The sequence below is a fragment of the Peromyscus leucopus genome, chromosome 5 (assembly GCF_004664715.2).
Source record: "Peromyscus leucopus breed LL Stock chromosome 5, UCI_PerLeu_2.1, whole genome shotgun sequence".
In the NCBI taxonomy this organism is placed as follows: Eukaryota; Metazoa; Chordata; class Mammalia; order Rodentia; family Cricetidae; genus Peromyscus; species Peromyscus leucopus.
The window spans coordinates 68951276-68969460 of NC_051067.1; the positions used below are offsets into that span (position 1 = coordinate 68951276).

An 18185-nucleotide genomic window follows, 5' to 3' on the forward strand; every position below is an offset into this window, starting at 1 on the left:
CACACTTCTTGGCATTTCTTCCCTCCTCTGATGAGGGTACAGGCCAGCCTGCATCAGAGTCCTAACCTAATGTCCTCAGCTTAACCTAATCACGTCTCTGAAATCTCAACCTCCAAACAGAGGTGCATGAATTGCAGCCTTCTCGTGTGATCTCATTCACCCCACAGGAGACTCTTACTAATCACTCCCATTGTGCTGTTTATTACCCACAACCCACTGCAGGATCTCAGCTCTTTGATTACAGCAATCTTTTGCTTACCAAAGGCCTAAAATACAAGAGGACTGCTGCAGGCAGTGTGGGTGTGCCAAAGAGAAGTCATGAGTGCTTCTTAAATATGAAAAACAGAAAGAAAGAAAAAAATCACATGTTGAGGTTACTGAGATCTACAGTGTAATACTATGAAGGATGGCACAGCAAGATTATCTTTATTAAAAAATATGTTTTTTATTTTATGTATCATTAGCTATTGTTAATCTCTTAATATGCCAAAAACATTGATTAAAAACATCATACAGATTTCTGCATAAGAAAGACATAGTATATTTAGAGTTTCCATACCTTCAAATATTCATTATGGATCTTGGAATATATATTTTCAAGTAAGGGGACATTAGTGTAATTATTCATTTTAAGGTATTGTACCTAAATATTGAACTATTTGCTGTATAAAGTGGTTGAGACATCAAAATATAAATTTTTAAGAAGAAACACAATCCAGTTGTCAATAATGGTACAATGCTCAAATTTAGATTAATTACTTGTATTTGTCTGATTTTAATTATGTTCTTATTATCTATATTGTGATGATGATGATGATGATGATGATGATGATGATGATTAGAGATAGGGTCTCAATGCACAGCCCTGGTGACCTGGAACCCACTATGAAGACCAGGCTGACCTCAGGTTTATAGAGTTTCACCTGCTTTTGCTTTCCAGAATCCTGGGATTAAAGGTGTGCACCACCATGTCTTTATTATGCATATATTTTAGTTACTTGCTTTCTCAAACCTCCTATTTAAATATGGACTACATGTAATTTTTTTCTTTTTCAAATTTAAAAAAAAATTATTATTTGAAAATTTCATACAAATGTGCAGTATATCTTGATCTTGATCTGGCCTCCTCTCCCCCCGTTCAGGAATCTATCCCAAACATACTTCCTTCCAATTTCATTTCTTCTCCTCCTCCTCCTGAAACTCTTCCTCCTTCTCTTCCTCCTCCTTCTCTTCATTCTCCTCCTTCTTCTTTTTTCTTTGTATCTCACTGAGTCCAATTAGTACTGCCATATGTAAATGTATGTGGGGACATTCATTGTGGCATGGATAACCTACCAGTGGCCATTGGCCAAAAAAGTATACTCCCTCCTCTAACATTAACTAACATTAGCTCTTCAGTTAGGAGTGGGACCTAACACACACACACACACACACACACACACACACACACACACACACACACACTGCTGGAGTTTTTAGCTGGCTTACTCTTCTGCAGTTCTTGTGAATGCCCACAGCTACTATGCATTCATGTGTACAACAGCCATGCCGAGTCAAGAGGACAGCATCACAGACCTCCCCTTCACCCCACTGCTCTTACTTTCTCTCAACCATCTCTTCTGTAATTTTTTTTTTCTGAGCCTCGGGAGGAGAGATGTAGATAACCTTTCTCTGGTTAACTATGCATTGTCACTTATTCTTAACACTTAGAACAGCTCTGAGCCTCTGTATTAACTATTGCCCACTGTAAAAAGGAACTTCTCTGACTCATACAAATATATGGTTATAAAATAAAATAAATATTTAGAAGGCATTTTGACACTATGACTATTAAAAGCAAAGAACAGCAATAAAGTTTTCTTTGGACTTACGACTTCCCTATCCATGGTGTTTACATTATCAGATATGAATTCCCTCTAGTAGAGATGCCTCCTATCCAATTAAGAGAGTGGTTAGTTCCTTCCATAAACAATCCTCTCACTATTGTACCAGTGAGTCCATTTGTCTGGCAAGTTGGTAATGTATTGGTAATGGTCCAGAATTAAGTAAGACCATGGATGTCTTCCCCTCCCATTTTGAGTAACTTGCAAAGCACCTACTAGTACTATGAAAGCCATCCAACAGGGAGAGAGTTTCCTGGTCAGTTCAAGATTTATTCTGCTATATCCTACAACCAATATGTGTGGTGTCTTCAACAATAGGATCTTACCAGCTACTTATAGTTGGCAATAAGGAGCAATGGCAATAGCCTGTGTTATTTTGGATGCCTCTGGAGCCTCCCTGACATATAACTCATAGGGCAATAACCATAACCTATACTTGCCACTGAGATTTTCATTACTATTCTAAGTTTCTGGGAGCAGCATTGTTCACCCATGTAGGGTATTCCTCTTTAAGTCTGCTTTGTAAATTATATTTTAAATAATTTTATAAAGTAGTGAGTTTCATAAAGCTTCTTCACATGATGTTAGTTTAACTTAATTCACTCCCTATTCTTCTGTTCCTCATCTCTTCTGCTCCCATCCCTGCTTAAACCATCAGCCCCCAGAATGTCCCCCAAACTGATAGTCTTTCATTTCATATTTGTTCTACTCAACCCTCTCATTATATGATTTCCTTGAATTTCAAGATCACAGGTTCCCAAGTCAGTTCTGTATGTACATTTCTGTTTGGTTGACCTTCCCCCGCCCCTTCATTCTCCCATCTCCATCATTCTACTACCTGATTGAACCTTTCTTTCTCCAGTACTCCAGTCACGATTTCCATTTTATCTATATTCTGCAAGCCCCAGCCCTAGATATTTACCCTTCAGTCCATTTATAGTTTACTACATTCCACAAGTTAAACACACAACGCAAAGAGTTGAAGCCAGAGAATATCTATGAGAAAGCATGTGCCACATTTGTATTTTTTGGCCTGGTGACCTCATCCAGTCTTTTGAGAGTTTTTCTCTTGTGTTTCTTTAATTTTTTCCCTTACAAAGCTCTGATACATTTTGCTTCCCTAGCTGCATCATCTACATATTTCTTTCTTAATCCATTGTGCTCTGCTCAAGGGAATACCCTGGATTTATTTTCGTTGCTGATTTCTCAGTGGTTAATTAGAATTCTCTTAATTGTCCCATTCTGGTGGAAGCTCAAACGTGGAATTAGGTGATTATCCTGATTATCTGAGACTCACAGGAATTCATCTGGCTAGATGATGCTTTCAGTCTTTTAATTGCTTTAAGTAGAAGCATCATCCAAAGTATTAAAAAGGTTCTTTTAATCTATAGTAAGATTAATATGTAATTTGAACGATTAAAAATGGAAAAAGAAATGGAAGTATTAAAAAATTAGTAATTTTATCCCCAACTAATTTCTTTTTAAATCTTGTTAATGTATCTCTAGATCATCCTTATGTAAATTAACTTAAGCTTGCATATATTTTGGGGAGTAGAATCAGAGATTGAAAGTTATCTCCTATATATTTAAAACTACAAACACATTGAAATGAAGTTTGATTAGTTCAGCTTTCTCCGATCGCCACATGTGGTTTTCCAATAAGGAGGGGAGTATACGAAAGAGGGAAAAGATCTTCCCTCATCAGAACCACTGAAGACCTCAACAGGGTACCAAGGCCTTGACATTCAGAAGTCTGCCACTTCCCTGAGTCTCTGGCATCCTGTGAAGGCAGTAACCTGATTTCCAGGAAAGTGCTCCCTATGTAACAAGTCTTGTTTCACCACAATCACATTAGTAACAGTATTGCTTACTGTAGAGCACTTCTCTGTTTTCAACCTGCTGATGCTGACATTCTGACCATCAGTGCTTTCTGTCATGATGAACATTCACCAAGTACAGTAATGCCATTCCCTGAAGTCATCACCAAGAATCTGGCTACTATTATTGAAAAATAATGTGAAGACTAAGTGTAGATGTAACCAACTGTCTTAAATAAGAACCACAGAGCCAATGTAAAAGAGAAAGCCAAGAAGAGATCAGAGCTCAGAGCTAAAACCTTACCCTTCCTCCTGCGGTGGTCCTACCTCTCCGAAAGAGACCTACTTCCTGTGTGTTTGTCTTTAATATAGTCTTTCTGTTCTGCCTTCTCATTGGTTGTAAACCCAAACACATGACTGTCTCGTCACAGCCTGTAAGTACAGTCCTCCAGGTCTTAAAGGCATATGTCTCCAATGCTGGCTGTATCCCTGAACACACAGAGACTTACCTAGCTCTGCCTACCAAGTGCTGGGATTATAAGTGTATGCCACACCGCCATGCTCTTGCTATGGCTCTAATAACTCTGACCCCAGGGCAACTTTATTTATTAACATATAATTAAAATCACATTTTAGTACAAATAAAATACCATCATAACCAAGTATTTGTAAGCCCCCAAAGTAAAGGGGGATTTAAAAAATTTTTGGAAACAATGTTTTGTGCTGGGAATTATGATGGAGGTAAAATGATCAGGACATTCAGGATAATTTTTTTTAAAGTTATGCAGTTGTTTTATAAGCCCTGCATTTTCACCTTAGTTAAATCGTACAGGAAGTAATTTTTAAGATATAAAGACTAAAGTTAAGTGGAAGACAGGAATAAAAATTCATAAGTAAATGTAGAAAAATAGTAGTGATAAAACATTTATCAGACCTGAAACATAAACTGAAGCTTGCTTATGCATTGGATCATTTGATGCCCACCTACCTGTTCCATTCACATATGAATTACAGAATGTCCATTTGTCTGATGAGAAAACTGAGGCTCAAGAAGATTAATTAAATTATAAAATTTGGGTAGATTATATTCACGGAGGTTAAAAGATTTAATTAAATGTTTTTTTTCCCCAAAATTTCTTTTTTGTTTATAATATATTTGTTACTAGTTATAAAGTTAAAATGAAACATAATATATGCCAGTGTCCCAGTTTCAAAACTTATCCTCATTCCTCAGTAAGCCTAGTAATATCTGGGGATCTGATTGAAATATGATATCAAATAATTCTTTCAGATAAAAATTTTATGCATATTCCAAATATAAAAAAGTTCATTGAAAGGGTCAAAACAATATTGTACTTTGAAGAGAAGTGTTTATATCCATTTTATTCAGGAAAAACTCTAAGTTGATCATGGTTTGACCCTGAAATTTGCATGTAAATTGAAAACTACGTACTATTATGTTGAAGTAATCTCACTACAAAAATAATATACAAACCAGACTAATTAAAAGTTTTGAATCAGAGTTTGAAAAGCCTTTTACTTCATGAAAGCCCAGTAGTGGCATAAAAGTCTGAGGGATCCTAGAATCATACATTTTTGGAAAAGCCATCAATTTCCTTGAATATGAGATTGTTTTTATTTTATTACATGTTGTTGATTATTAATATAGTCCTTTCCCACTTTTCAAGCAAGACTAACTAACATGGAGGTGAACAGTTTGATGTTGTAGCTGTTAGAACATTTTCATTTTATTTATCTGAATATAATTATGGATAAAATCTCCTCAAGAACTGGCTGCTCAATAATAAAATACCTGGATATAAACAAAGATATCAATTTAATGGATTTGCCAGTCACAGTACATAGCAAAAATGAATAAAGCAGGAAACAGGATGCCTTCAAATGATTCTATGACTGGTCGAGTCACAGCCCCTAGGTGAGAACTTAGTGCAGTCATTTTGCTAAATGGACATGGTAATAAACTGCCTCTAAGTTATTATCTTTAGACTATGAGTAGTCCAACTCTCAGCCCACACTAGAGAAGCTATTCTTTGCAGTGCACAGCTATTAATATAAAGACTCACAAATAATTCACTGGGGTTGGGAACCCATTATCAATTATTCTCTCCATTTGATCAGTTGTAGACTAAATGACACATCTACATGACAAACCCTACACATAAGTCTCAGGGAACATCATGCAAGAAGGGGAAGACAGTTTGCAAGAGCCAGAGGACCATGGTGACTGTTGTGAGATAGTATCGGCTATTTATTATAAGGAGCTGCACCCATGAAAATGACCTCAACAAGACCCACACAATGCCAACAGGAGTTGGCATGGCAATATGGATGGGAGAAATCTCACAATGCTCTACCAAGATGAAGAGCTATAGGCAGTGAATGGCTGCCGAGAGAAGGAGAATGAATCTTCTGGAATAGCTCCAGATAGGTTATCTAATAGCAAATGGTTAGGCCTAAAATATGAACAACACTAAATGAACTCTGTCAAGCTATTATATTAGTTGGATAACTACCAAGTCTTGTTTTATTTAGATGCCATGTGCTGCTACTCAGATCATTTTAAATTTTATTCTGAGCAATGATGATCTTCCATTTCTGTTATTATCAACTGTAGGATATGTGAGAATATCTTTCATTTCACACATTTGTAACCCAAATCAATAGCTTTTTTAAATCATATTGGTTGAAAAAAATAAGCCTTATTCAAAGATTTAGTGCACTTGTTGTATTTTAAATAATTAAAGCAACAGTTATTTACAGTTCAAAGTCAAAACACATTTACCCCATGGAGTAATTATATAGATTCATATCCTATGGCATAGAAAAAAAAGAATCCCAATGGCATAGACTTGCATACTAAAGAGTGTTCATATTCTGTGCTGGGTTCACTATAAATTCTCACTAGAGTTAATTAGGTAATGTAACAAAGTTTCTAGAGTTAACATGACCTCTGAGCACATAGTTGAATTGTTGACTGTAGGACTAGCCTGCCTCCCCTTCCTTCTTCATCTTTGCACCATCTTATTTCATTAGTAGTTATTTGTGGAAGTGGTACAGGGGTTAGCTATTGCAGCAGAAAGATGGCTCAAAGGGAATAGGAATGCACTAAAATGGAGTCTACAAATTTTTGTCTTTTCACTCACAGAAATCCAACCTAAAATTAAGTAAATCAACCTAGCCTCAGGCATACCAGTCCATAATCATCTACGTCATTGGTTCTCAACCTGTGGGTTGCAAACCCATTGGGGGTGAAATGACCCATTCACAGGGGTCACATATCATATATCCTATATATCAGATATTTACATTACTATTCATAACAGTGGCAAAATTACTGTTATAAAGTAGCAACAAAATAATTTTATGGTTGGAAGGTACCACAACATGAGAAACTGTATTAAAGGGCCTCAGCATTAGGAAGGTTGAGAACCATTGGTCTATGCAATAAAGACATTTCTAGGTTTCGTTATGTTGTTGATGACCATTTAAAAAATAATTTTAAAACTTAAAGCTATTATTAAGCTGTGAAATGTCATTTGTCTATGTATCTATAACAATGGAATTTTAAAAATATAAATACTTTGATGATTCTATGAATATCTATTAACTCCCCTTTAATGAAAGCAGTATGAGTTCAGTTATTATAACCTGTACTTATTAGTTACCAATTATATATTAAAGGATGTGTTAGGCCCAGTAGACTATAACGAGCTTAGAGTGTAGAGAAGGAACTATGAACATTGCTTAGAGAAGTGGAAATAATTCAAATACAGGAATCAAACTGCTCTTACATGAGATGAAATCAAGGGTGTCAGACCTAGGAGAAAGATGACCCAGACAAGTGAACAAGAAACAAATTGTTTCTTTGATTTTGTGCTTGAGCAGCAAACGATTCAGGACCCCGCATGGGAACATCACACTAGGAGAGGAGATAGCATGTGAAAAGGAATGGGGACATAAAAAGTATGTGAAACCTTCAGGTAAAAGACACAATTTCTGGTTGTGAGCCTAGCCTTTAATGGCTGAGCTATCTCTTCATATCAGCATTGTTTGTAATAGCCAAAACCTGGAAACAACCTAGATGCCCTTCAACTGAAGAATGGATTGTAGCAGAAATCTTAAAAGTTCTTATTAATAAAGTCAAACCTGAGGCCAGTTATTGGGGTCAATGCTGGTAGATCAGAGAGACAGAACAAGCCACAGCTAACCTCACCTGGCCAGATCCTCAGCTGGTCTTGTTTCCTCAGACTGGAAGCTTCTGTGTCCTCAATCCAGAATGAATCTCAGCTGAACTGTGCTGCTCGAAAGCCTGAAGCTTAACCAGCCACATGCTTAACCAGCCAAATGCTGCTAGTTTCTGGTCCTCACGCCTTATATATCTTTCTGCTTTCTACCACCACTCTCTGGGATTAAAGGCTGGCTTTCTGGGATTAAAGGCGTGTGTCACCATGCTTGGCTGTTTCCAATGTGGCCTTGAACTCACAGAGATCCTGAGGGATTTCTGTCTCTGGAATGCTAGGATTAAAGGCGTGTGCTATCACAGCCTAACTAGTGGCTTTTTTGTTCTCTGACCCCAGATAAGTTTATTAAGGTACACGATATTTTGGGGAACACAATACCACCACAATGGATAAATAAATTGTGGCACATATACACAATAGAATACTACTCAGCAGAGAAAAACAATGACATCATGAGGTTTGCAGGCATATGGATGGATGTAGAAAAAATCATCCTGAGTGAGGTAACCCAGACTCAGAAAGACAAATATGGTATGTACTCACTCATAGGAGGATGCTAGATGTGGAACAAGGATGACTGGACTGCTACTCACATCACCAGTGAGGCTACCTGGAAAACAGGACCCCAAGAAAGACACGGAGAAATGGATGAGATCTACATGAACAGCCTGGACATGAGTGGGAGCAATAAAGGGCGAGGGTCCAGGGAAAGGGAGAGGGAGATCATAGCTGGATCAAAAAAAGAGAGGGAGAACAAGGAATAGGAGACCATGGTAAATGAAGACCACATGAGAAAAAGGAAGAAACAAACAGTTAAAGAGGCCCACAGGAATCCACAAAGATACCCCCACAAAAGACTGCTGGCAATGGTCGAGAGACAGCCGGGACTGACCTACTCTGGTGATGGGATGGCCAAACACACTAATAGTTGTGCCATAAACCCCATCCAAGGACTGAGGAATCTGGATGCAGACATCCACGGCTAGGCCCCGGGTGGAGCACTGGGAGTCTAATTAGTGAGAAAGAGGAGGGTTTATATGAGCGAGAATTGTTGAAACCAAGGTTGGATAAAGCACAGGGACAAATAACCAAATGAATGGAAACACATGAACTATGAATCAAAGGCTGAGGGGCCCCCAACTGGATCAGGCCCCCTGAATAGGTGAGACAGTCAATGGGCTTGATCTGTTTGGGAGGCATCTAGGCAGTGGTACCAGGTCCTGGGCTTGTTGCATGAGTTAGCTGTTTGAAACCTGGGACTTATGCAGGGACACTTGGCTCAATCTGGGAGGAGGGGACTGGACCTGCCTGGACTGAGTCTATCAGGTCGATCCCAGTCCTCGGGGGAGACCTTGATCTGGAGGAGGTGGGAATGGGGGGTGGGCTGGGGGAAGGGGAGGGGAGCAGGAAGGGAGAGAACACGGGAATCTGTGGCTATTATGTAGAACTGAATAGTATTGTAAAATAAAAAAAAAATTAAAAAATTAAAAAAAAAAAAGAAAAATACCATCAACCAATGGGGGAAAAAAGACACAATTTAACTGCAGAGCTTAGGAGAAAGGTTCTATGAAATGAAACTGATCCCACAACAACAATGGATATTTGACACTTAAAATAGATGTTCAGTCTATTTAAAGGGAAATAATCAGTCTTTAAAAGGCTGAAAGATACATCCTACCCCTGTCCTCTGAACCACTGGTTATTGATAGTTCTAGGAGAAAAGGAGCCACTGTTCCCAGTTCTGTACCCACTGCTGAGTCCACTCGGCTCCTATGGATAGTTTCAAACCTATTCTTGTGAGGACTGCCCTGGTGAATAGCAGCAGGTCACAAACAGGTTTAAAATAATTGGTATAGGCAGGGTGGGAGGGAGGTGGGTGGTGACAGTGGTCTGCATGTGTTGACTACCTATGCCGAACTTCTTTGAAGCAAATGTATTTCCTGAAAATACATGTGTTGTATAATGGTATGAATAACTGGAGGTATAAGGAAAGGTAGGAGGTTGTCCAGAAGTCAACACTGGGCAGTTACCAAAAGTCACTAATTTTACAATGGTAAATCTATGTACCAACCAACCATCTTTAACTGGAATGACAATATTGAGTCAATGCTGATTTTGTTTCTGTTTTCTATAGTTGGAGAAACCACTGAGATTTGCTCAGAAGTCACAGACTTCTTGTGCCAGGACAAGAAATGCATTGCATCCCACCTCGTTTGTGACTACAAGCCTGATTGCTCTGACGGGTCTGATGAAGCTCATTGCGGTGAGTGCATCTGCCTGCCACTGTGTGGTCTGGTCAGCTCAGTGTTTCTCTAGTGGCATGGATGGATCAGAACAAATTTTCTTTTGGGGGACTAGAGGGATGGCTCATAAATCATTTCCCTTAAGTGTGAAGACCTGAGTTTGAATCCTTAGAATTCACATAAACTTAGCCATTGACCATTGTAGTATGTTTATGTCTCTACTCTTAGTGCTCATAAGGGAAGATGAGAGGCAAAGAAGAATTTTCAGAAACAGGTATGCTAGTCAGCCAGAAATACATAGGGGAAAAGAGCAAGACACCCTGTTTTGAATGTGTAAAATGAAATCCATGGACACCCGAGCTTACCCTTTGACCTTTCACACTGGTCCCATGGAACATGCACAATATATTCACACATGGGAATAGGTCCACCTCTCATCAATATGCACACAAAGATTAGTAATACTAATACTAATAATAGTACTCTTTTCATTCATAAAACTAAATTTAGATTGTCAAATACCACCCCAACTTCTCTACAAGAATATCCAAACAGCAGCCTTCTCATCCCTTTTACTTCTGTACAGGAAACTCCATGGAATCACACTCCAAAATGTCACCATCATATGTTTGTGCAGAACTATAGGATAGGTCAGAACTACAAGACAATAAACAAGCTATATCCATTGCGCATTTGCTTTTATCAACTGCATTTCTTTCAGAATTCTTCTCTCAAAAATGGTTTATTTATAGATCAGATAGAAAAAAGTAAATATAATTTTCATCAATTATATTGTATTAGCACTAAAAGTTCCCCTTCATTTTTTAAATTAAAGTTTAAGTGCAAAAAATAAAAAGTTCGTAGCTTGAAAGTACCAGACATTAAATTCAGTTTTTTCTGTGCATATTACTGCCAAACTTCCATACCAAATCCTACTGGAAAATTGCCCAACTTGATCCTCTGTTAGTTATTCTCATGCCTTTACTTTTTGGTGTTCTAAAATGTCAGGCCTGTGCATCTATGCCTGCCTCCAAATAGAATCTTTTCATTGTTGTCTGTTTCACATTTATTAGTTAAAATCAGGGCCTTGTACATAATAGGTAGATATTCCACCATTGAAGTGGAGCTCTGAACAGCTCATCAACATGGAGTCTTGATACTACACAGGGTGTCTATTGTGATTATAGTTTGCCATAAATAAGCTACCCCAAAAGCTAGTGGTCCTGATAACAGTAGCTGGAGTTTTTTCCAGTCCCGCTCGGGCCCACAGCCGCTCAGACCCAAGTAAACACACAGTGACTGATACTACTTATAAACTGTATGGCCATGGCAGGCTCCTTGCTATCTCGTTCTTATATCTTAAATTAACATATTTCTATTAATTATAAGTTGCCACATGGCTTGTGCCTTACTGGTACTTTACATCTTGCTTCCCATGATGGTGGCTGGCAGTGTCTCCTCACTCAGCCTTCCACTTTCAAGAATTCTCCTCTCTACTTATCCCACCTATACTATACTTCCTGCCTGGCTACTGGCCAGTGTTTTATTTGTTAATCTGTCAGAGCAACATATTCACAACAAACAGAAAGATATCTCCAGCAGACAACAGCTTCAGATTTGGTCACTTTGTGAGTTGATAATTCACTTTGGAAGATAGATTGAATGAAAACTGGACAATAAGCTCTGTGACAGTTTCTTCTTCTCTCAACTTGGACAACTAATACTCTGGTCTCTGTGCCTTACCTTGTATAGAATCTTATCCACTATGTGTAAGACATATGATTGTACTCACATACTATGGCCACCACATAGGACAGAAAAGTCATCTTATAGGGTACTGGCTTCTATTAGAATTGATCCTCATAGAACCCCCATTCAAGAGACACAAGAGATCTAACCAAAGCTCATTTCACTTAACTGTAGATGTTCCAAATGTCACAGGCAACCCATGGTGATTGCCAAGTAAATTAACAGTCTAGCCTAGATTTAAAGAGATAAAAGCACTGTACTTGCAAATATACCCTATACCACAGGGAGATGAGAACTAATGATATTATTGAAGACAGGATGCCACATAAACAAATTTCTTTCTAGCTTTCTCTCTTAAAAAAATAACAAAATAAAATATAAGTTAAATAAAAAGCATCACATCAAAGTTTGAAAGAACAAGCCAACAGAAAAATAAAAGATCCAAAGAGAAGGCACAAGAATCAAAGACCCACTCATTTACACATCCAGGAGTCCCATAATAGTGTTGAGCTATAAGCTACAGTATATATACATATATATACTGTATAATATATATATATATATATATATATATATATATATATATATATATATATATATATATATATTTTACAGAGGACCTGGTGCAGACTTGTGAAGGCCCTGTGCTTTCTGCTTCAGTCTGTGAATTTGTAAGAACTTTGCTCCTTGAGGGCCTTGTTCTCCTGGTGTCCTCTATTCCCTCAGTCTCCTTGACTCTTTCTGCCTCCTCTTCTGAGGGGTTCTCTAAGCTCTGAAGGGAAGCATTTAATGGAAAAATCTCATTTAGAGCTGTGTGTTCCAAAGTCTGTGTAATGTCTGGCTGTGGGTCTCTGTATTTGTTCCCATCTGCTGCAGGAGGAAGCTTCTCTGATGATGGATGGATAAGACACCGATCTATGAGCATAAATAAATATCATTAGAAGTCATTTTGTTGCTACTATTTTCTCCAGACCAGTAGTTTTGTTTGTTTAACTCGGAATATTTTTCATTCCTGAGATCTAATAGTGACAATGATTCTGCAGCACTTATTTCCCCCCACTTTTATGGTTGTGTTTATTTCTTAATTCTTTTTTTAAAAAGAACATAAAAGAAAATTTTGCATTTAAGTCATTATAAATATAGATTATAGTGAAATTAGTCATATTTATACTGCTGTCCAATCATCACCAATATCCATTTCTAGAATCTTTAGAAACTTGGAAATTATCTATTAAACATAAACTCCCTAAAATCACAGCCCAGGACAACCAGCATTCATTAACTGTCTGTGAACTGGTGTGTTCTATGTGCCTTATTTAAGAACTTCATGTAAAGCGTATCTTGTTGTTGCTGGCTTATTTCACTTAACATGATGGTTTCAATATTTAGCTAATGTTTCTCTCTCTCTCTCTCTCTCTCTCTCTCTCTCTCTCTCTCTCTCTCTGTGTGTGTGTGTGTGTGTGTGTGTGTGTGTGTGTGTGTGTGCATGTGCATGTATGTGGTTTTTCAAGACAGGGTTCTCTGTAGCCTGGCTGCCCTGGAATTCACTTTGTAGACCAGCCTGGCTTTGAACTCACAGAGATCCATCTGCCTCTACCTCCCAAGTGCTAGGATTAAAGAAGTGTGCCACCATGCTTGGCTATGCAAATGTTTTAATTTTAAATTAAAGTGCAAAAAGTGAAAAGAATTCTCATAAATTACATATTGAATTACAAATGCTGTAGAATTACAATATTGATATCATATAAATTATATTAACCAAGGAGTTCTTTTATGTAAATTTTAAACTTTTACTGAATATTAGCTTCTTGAACTATTTCTAACTACTTTTAGTGAGCAAAAAGTATTTTTGGCAGTATTTGCAAGGAAATAATTCCAATAAGGTTCTAAAAGAATGCTCTAAGACATTTGTAAATTCACATTTTTTTCTCCAAAAGACGTAATGAGTAGAGAATTTAGGAATCACCAGTATTCAATAGAAAGGTGGATTAATTTGTGTAAAATCTAAAAGAACAATAATTTGAACACAGTACCTTTGACATATGTAATTGAGTAGAAATAAATGCCATTGTCGTGTTAATATAAAGGACTCTACATTGTTCTAATTTCATGTCTGTTGCTATTACAAAATACTTGGGAAGGCATGGCATCGAGAACTTGAGGCAGTTTGTCACATTACATCCTCAGTGAGGAGCAGAAAGAGAATGAAAGTATGTGTGCTTAGTGCTCAGCTCATTTTCTCTATCTTATAAGTTTAGAATGCCCCTGCCTAGGGACGGATTCTACCCGCACTGGGCTGGCTCCTCTCAATTTAACTAAATTGGAGTCAGCTAACTTCTCAATTTAACTAAATTAGGATAATCTTCCACAGATGTCCTATAGGTCAACCTAATGTGGACAACCTTTCATTGAGACTGCCTTCTCAAGTGACTCTAGATTATATCAAGAAGACAATCTAATCTAAACACCACTAATATTAAGTTGCCTTTCTTTAATTTAGCATATGTATTAAAATATTTATATAAACATTAAATTCTTATATGAATTTCTGTTCATAGTATGTGTTAGAAATAAAAAAACCCAAATATCTAAATATAAATAAGGCATCTTAGGCTTCTAAACATCAATTTCTATTATGAAAAAAAATCAGGTGGAAACAATATTACATTGAATTATAATGTTCTTTGATTTTTATGATTAAAGTTTTTCATAATGAAGTTTCCTAGTTTAACTTTAAATTGTAACAAATACTATCAATGAGTTTACTACTATTTATTTGTACAATACAAATGGAGAATGTGTGTGTATGTATGCATACACATGCATGCATGATGTAAGATGCACAAATTTGCATATGCAATATACATCTAGACTTATAAACAAGAGATAATACTTAATATTTTGATTATTCAAATATAAATTGCGACTATTTTCTTTTTGCTTTACTGTCAGACTGACTACATAATTTTACTTTTCCCATAGTTGAGGTATTGATTTGATAATATATGGATGTGATCTTGGTTTTCAGAAACTAAATGAACTATATACTCATATGACAAATGTTATTTACAATTTTGTTGATCTACTGAAAGGAGTATTTACATTTTTGCATAAAAGCAATGTGTTATCAATGACACAGGTGATTTGCTCAAAAAACTTGAAAGATTTTGTTCACATCCTTAAAGAGCACTCATGCAGATAGGTGTTATACTTATTTTCAAAGTTTAATTCACTGATATTTGTTTCAATTTTTTTATAGATGCATTGTAGGTATGAAATGTGGATTCTTTCATTTAACTACATATCTTACTATGAATAACATAAATGATATTTAGACAAATAAACAGAATGAATTGAATTTGGAGTTATTAAAATGAAGTCTTTATTTTGACTAAGACCCTCAGTTATTTAGGTTAAATTAACTAAATTAAATTAAAACCAAGAGCTACAATTATTTACATTCTCAGAGATTCATTTTCCTCATCTGTGTAGTAAACATGTCATTCATCCTATAGAGGTCTATAAGAATTAACTCAATATATTAAATAAATCTTTGCATTGAATATATTGAATTGAATGGTAAGTTGGTTTAATATTCTGAGAGTGGTCATATGAGCATCTTCTGTTTCATTGTTTGCCCTCATTTGAATTTTTCTTTTTTCTTTTCTTATTACTGAAAATAGATTTTTTTCCTCACATAGTATATTCTGATTACAGTTTTCACCTCCTCTACTAGTTCCTCCCACCTCCACACCCATCCAATTCTGCTCCTTTTCTTTCTCTTATTAGAAAACAGACTTCTAATAAATAAATAAAATAAAATAAAAAGATAAAACAAATACACACTGAAATTGGAAAAAAAACAGAAAGATAACAAAGTTCAAGAGAATTTACAAAAAAAATGGAGACCCATTAGGATACATACTCATGAATTGCACAAAAAACACTAAACTGGAAGCCATAATATATATGCAAAGGACTAGTGCAGCCTCTGTGCATATGGCCTCAGTTTCTGTAAGTGTTTTCTTGGTGTCCTCCATCCCTCCCCCATCCCTCCACCCTCCAGCTCTTAGACTCTGTGGTCTCTTCTGTGGGGTTCCCTGAACCCTGAGGGGGAGGATTTGTTGAAAATATTCGATTTAGGGATGGGTGTTCTGAGATCTCTTTCTTTGCATAACGTCTGGCTGTGGGTCTCTATATTAGTTCCCATCTTTTATAGGAGGAAGTTCTCTGATGATTGCTGAGAAAGGCCCTGATCTATGAGTAGAGCAGAATGTTTTTAGGAATCATTTTATTGCTATGTCTTTTTTTTTTTTTTTGGTCTATTTTAGAAGAGTAGTATTTGGTTTTCTCCTAGGTCCCTAGGCTATCTATTTTCACATTCTTGATCACCCAAGCAGTATCAGGTATGGATTCCATCTCTTGGAGTGGGCCTTAAGTCAAATAAGATATTGGGTGATTACTCCCACAAGCTTTGTTCACCTTGCCTGCCAGGCAGCAGTGTGACAATGCATTGTGGATGATGAACTTGTTAGACTTGGCGCTGGGTTCTTTGTACAGCCAGGGACCTGTGTACTCAAGCACTGACGCTGGGGAGGACGCTCCCGTTCTCCCAGTCCCGCTCTCGACTGCCAGGCAGGCGGCTTGGAGACATGAGGCCTGATGGAGAAGGAGCTCGAGATGTGGGTCTCTTCACACCAAGGTTATTGGGAGCCTCATTGGTCCCAGTATATCTTGCAGGCAGGACAACATTGTCGTTTACAGTGTTTGTGGCTGGCTTGGTGTTTATGCTTCTTGTTTAGCAGTGTGCAGTGTACCTTCCTGTTCCAAAGATACTAGCATGTAGTGGTGAAGGCTCTCTGTGGGCACTAGCTCAATTCTTCCATGTTCAATGAGCTGTATAGGTGTCGTCTATGGCAATGGGGCCTTTATGTCAGTTTATGGAGAGCAATCTATAGTCTTGGTAGCAGCCTGGTTTAGTATAGATTGCCATGGGACCCCTTTGGCCAACAACTCAATTAGCTATAACCCAATCCTGGTACTGAAAGCTTTGTTTAGTCACAAGAGGTTGCAAGTTTGGGATTCTGTCTCCTCCATTATTTTGCAGTTTCATTAGATTCCCTTCATATATGCATATATTTTAGGAAGCCTCTACTGTATTAGGTTTCTATACTACCCCTCGAATGCCCCTTAATTTTAGTCATCTCTCCCTGTATTCCCCCCTTGAGCTCCTTTTCATCCCCATCCCCCTTGATCCACCAGTTATAAACCCATTCATCCATCCATAACTATCTAGTCTACTTCCCTTTCCTAATGAGACTTTTATGTTCTGCATAGTCCCTTACTCTATACATGTGTCTCTATGGATTGTTGCTGGTGTTCAATCATATTTTGCACCTCATGGTCTTTTTTTACTACAACGAAGAAATGTTCTTCATGACTCAGTCTTACTATAGGTTGTGAACAGATATAAAACTCTGTTTCTGTCCCTCCTGTTGAAGAAATACATATTTTGTAAGAAGGGAGGCAATTAATTTAAAAGAATCAATAATTAATTTTAAAATGTTTCTTTTAGTTTACTACCCATATTCATTGTAATAATATCTAAACTAGGGATGTGCAGTGTTGTGATGGACAGATACATTCTCACCTCCTTTACAGCAGGTACACACAGAATTGTTCAGCCATGGTATTATTTCTCACTTCATCCAGATTATTTAAAATACTTCTCAACGTAAGTTGACAAGAATTAAAAGTACTATTCACCTCAAGTAACACAAATATTCCTGTACTTTGCATTGTGATGTGATTAAATCAGGTGACTATGTGAAGATAAGTTATAAAAATAATTTACTATGGACATATTTCTGTGTTAATAAGCATTTACACTGATCATACTGCCATGTGGCTAAATAATATACCACTGAGAATACGGCTGTTGCTTAAAAGAATATCATTAATGTGTTAAATTCATTCAAAGATCATCTGAACAGAGATCTTCTAAAGTAACTGCTATTTTGAAAAACATGATATATATCCATTATGTGGAAATATAAAATCCTTCATATCTCCTATCTTAAAGTAAAATTTTTCTGAACTAATTACCACAGATACACTGAAGCTCAGAAATACTAGCTCATCACTTAGGAATGTTTACAATAACTCAAGTTATAAAACAATTAAAGCAACAATGCAAAATAATGAATAGCCTTTAAAATACAGGATAACAGC

At 37.0% G+C, this 18185-nt stretch overlaps 1 protein-coding gene across 2 annotated transcripts in view; it reads left to right on the plus strand.

Moving 5' to 3' along the window:
* Malrd1 (MAM and LDL receptor class A domain containing 1) overlaps positions 1–18185 on the plus strand; it is a 584432-nt gene that overhangs the window by 392111 nt on the left and 174136 nt on the right. For both annotated transcript variants that reach the window (XM_037205982.1, XM_037205981.1), the window contains one exon: positions 10097–10225. In XM_037205982.1, the coding sequence (XP_037061877.1) occupies positions 10097–10225 (129 nt within the window). The remainder of the gene's footprint in view (positions 1–10096; positions 10226–18185) is intronic.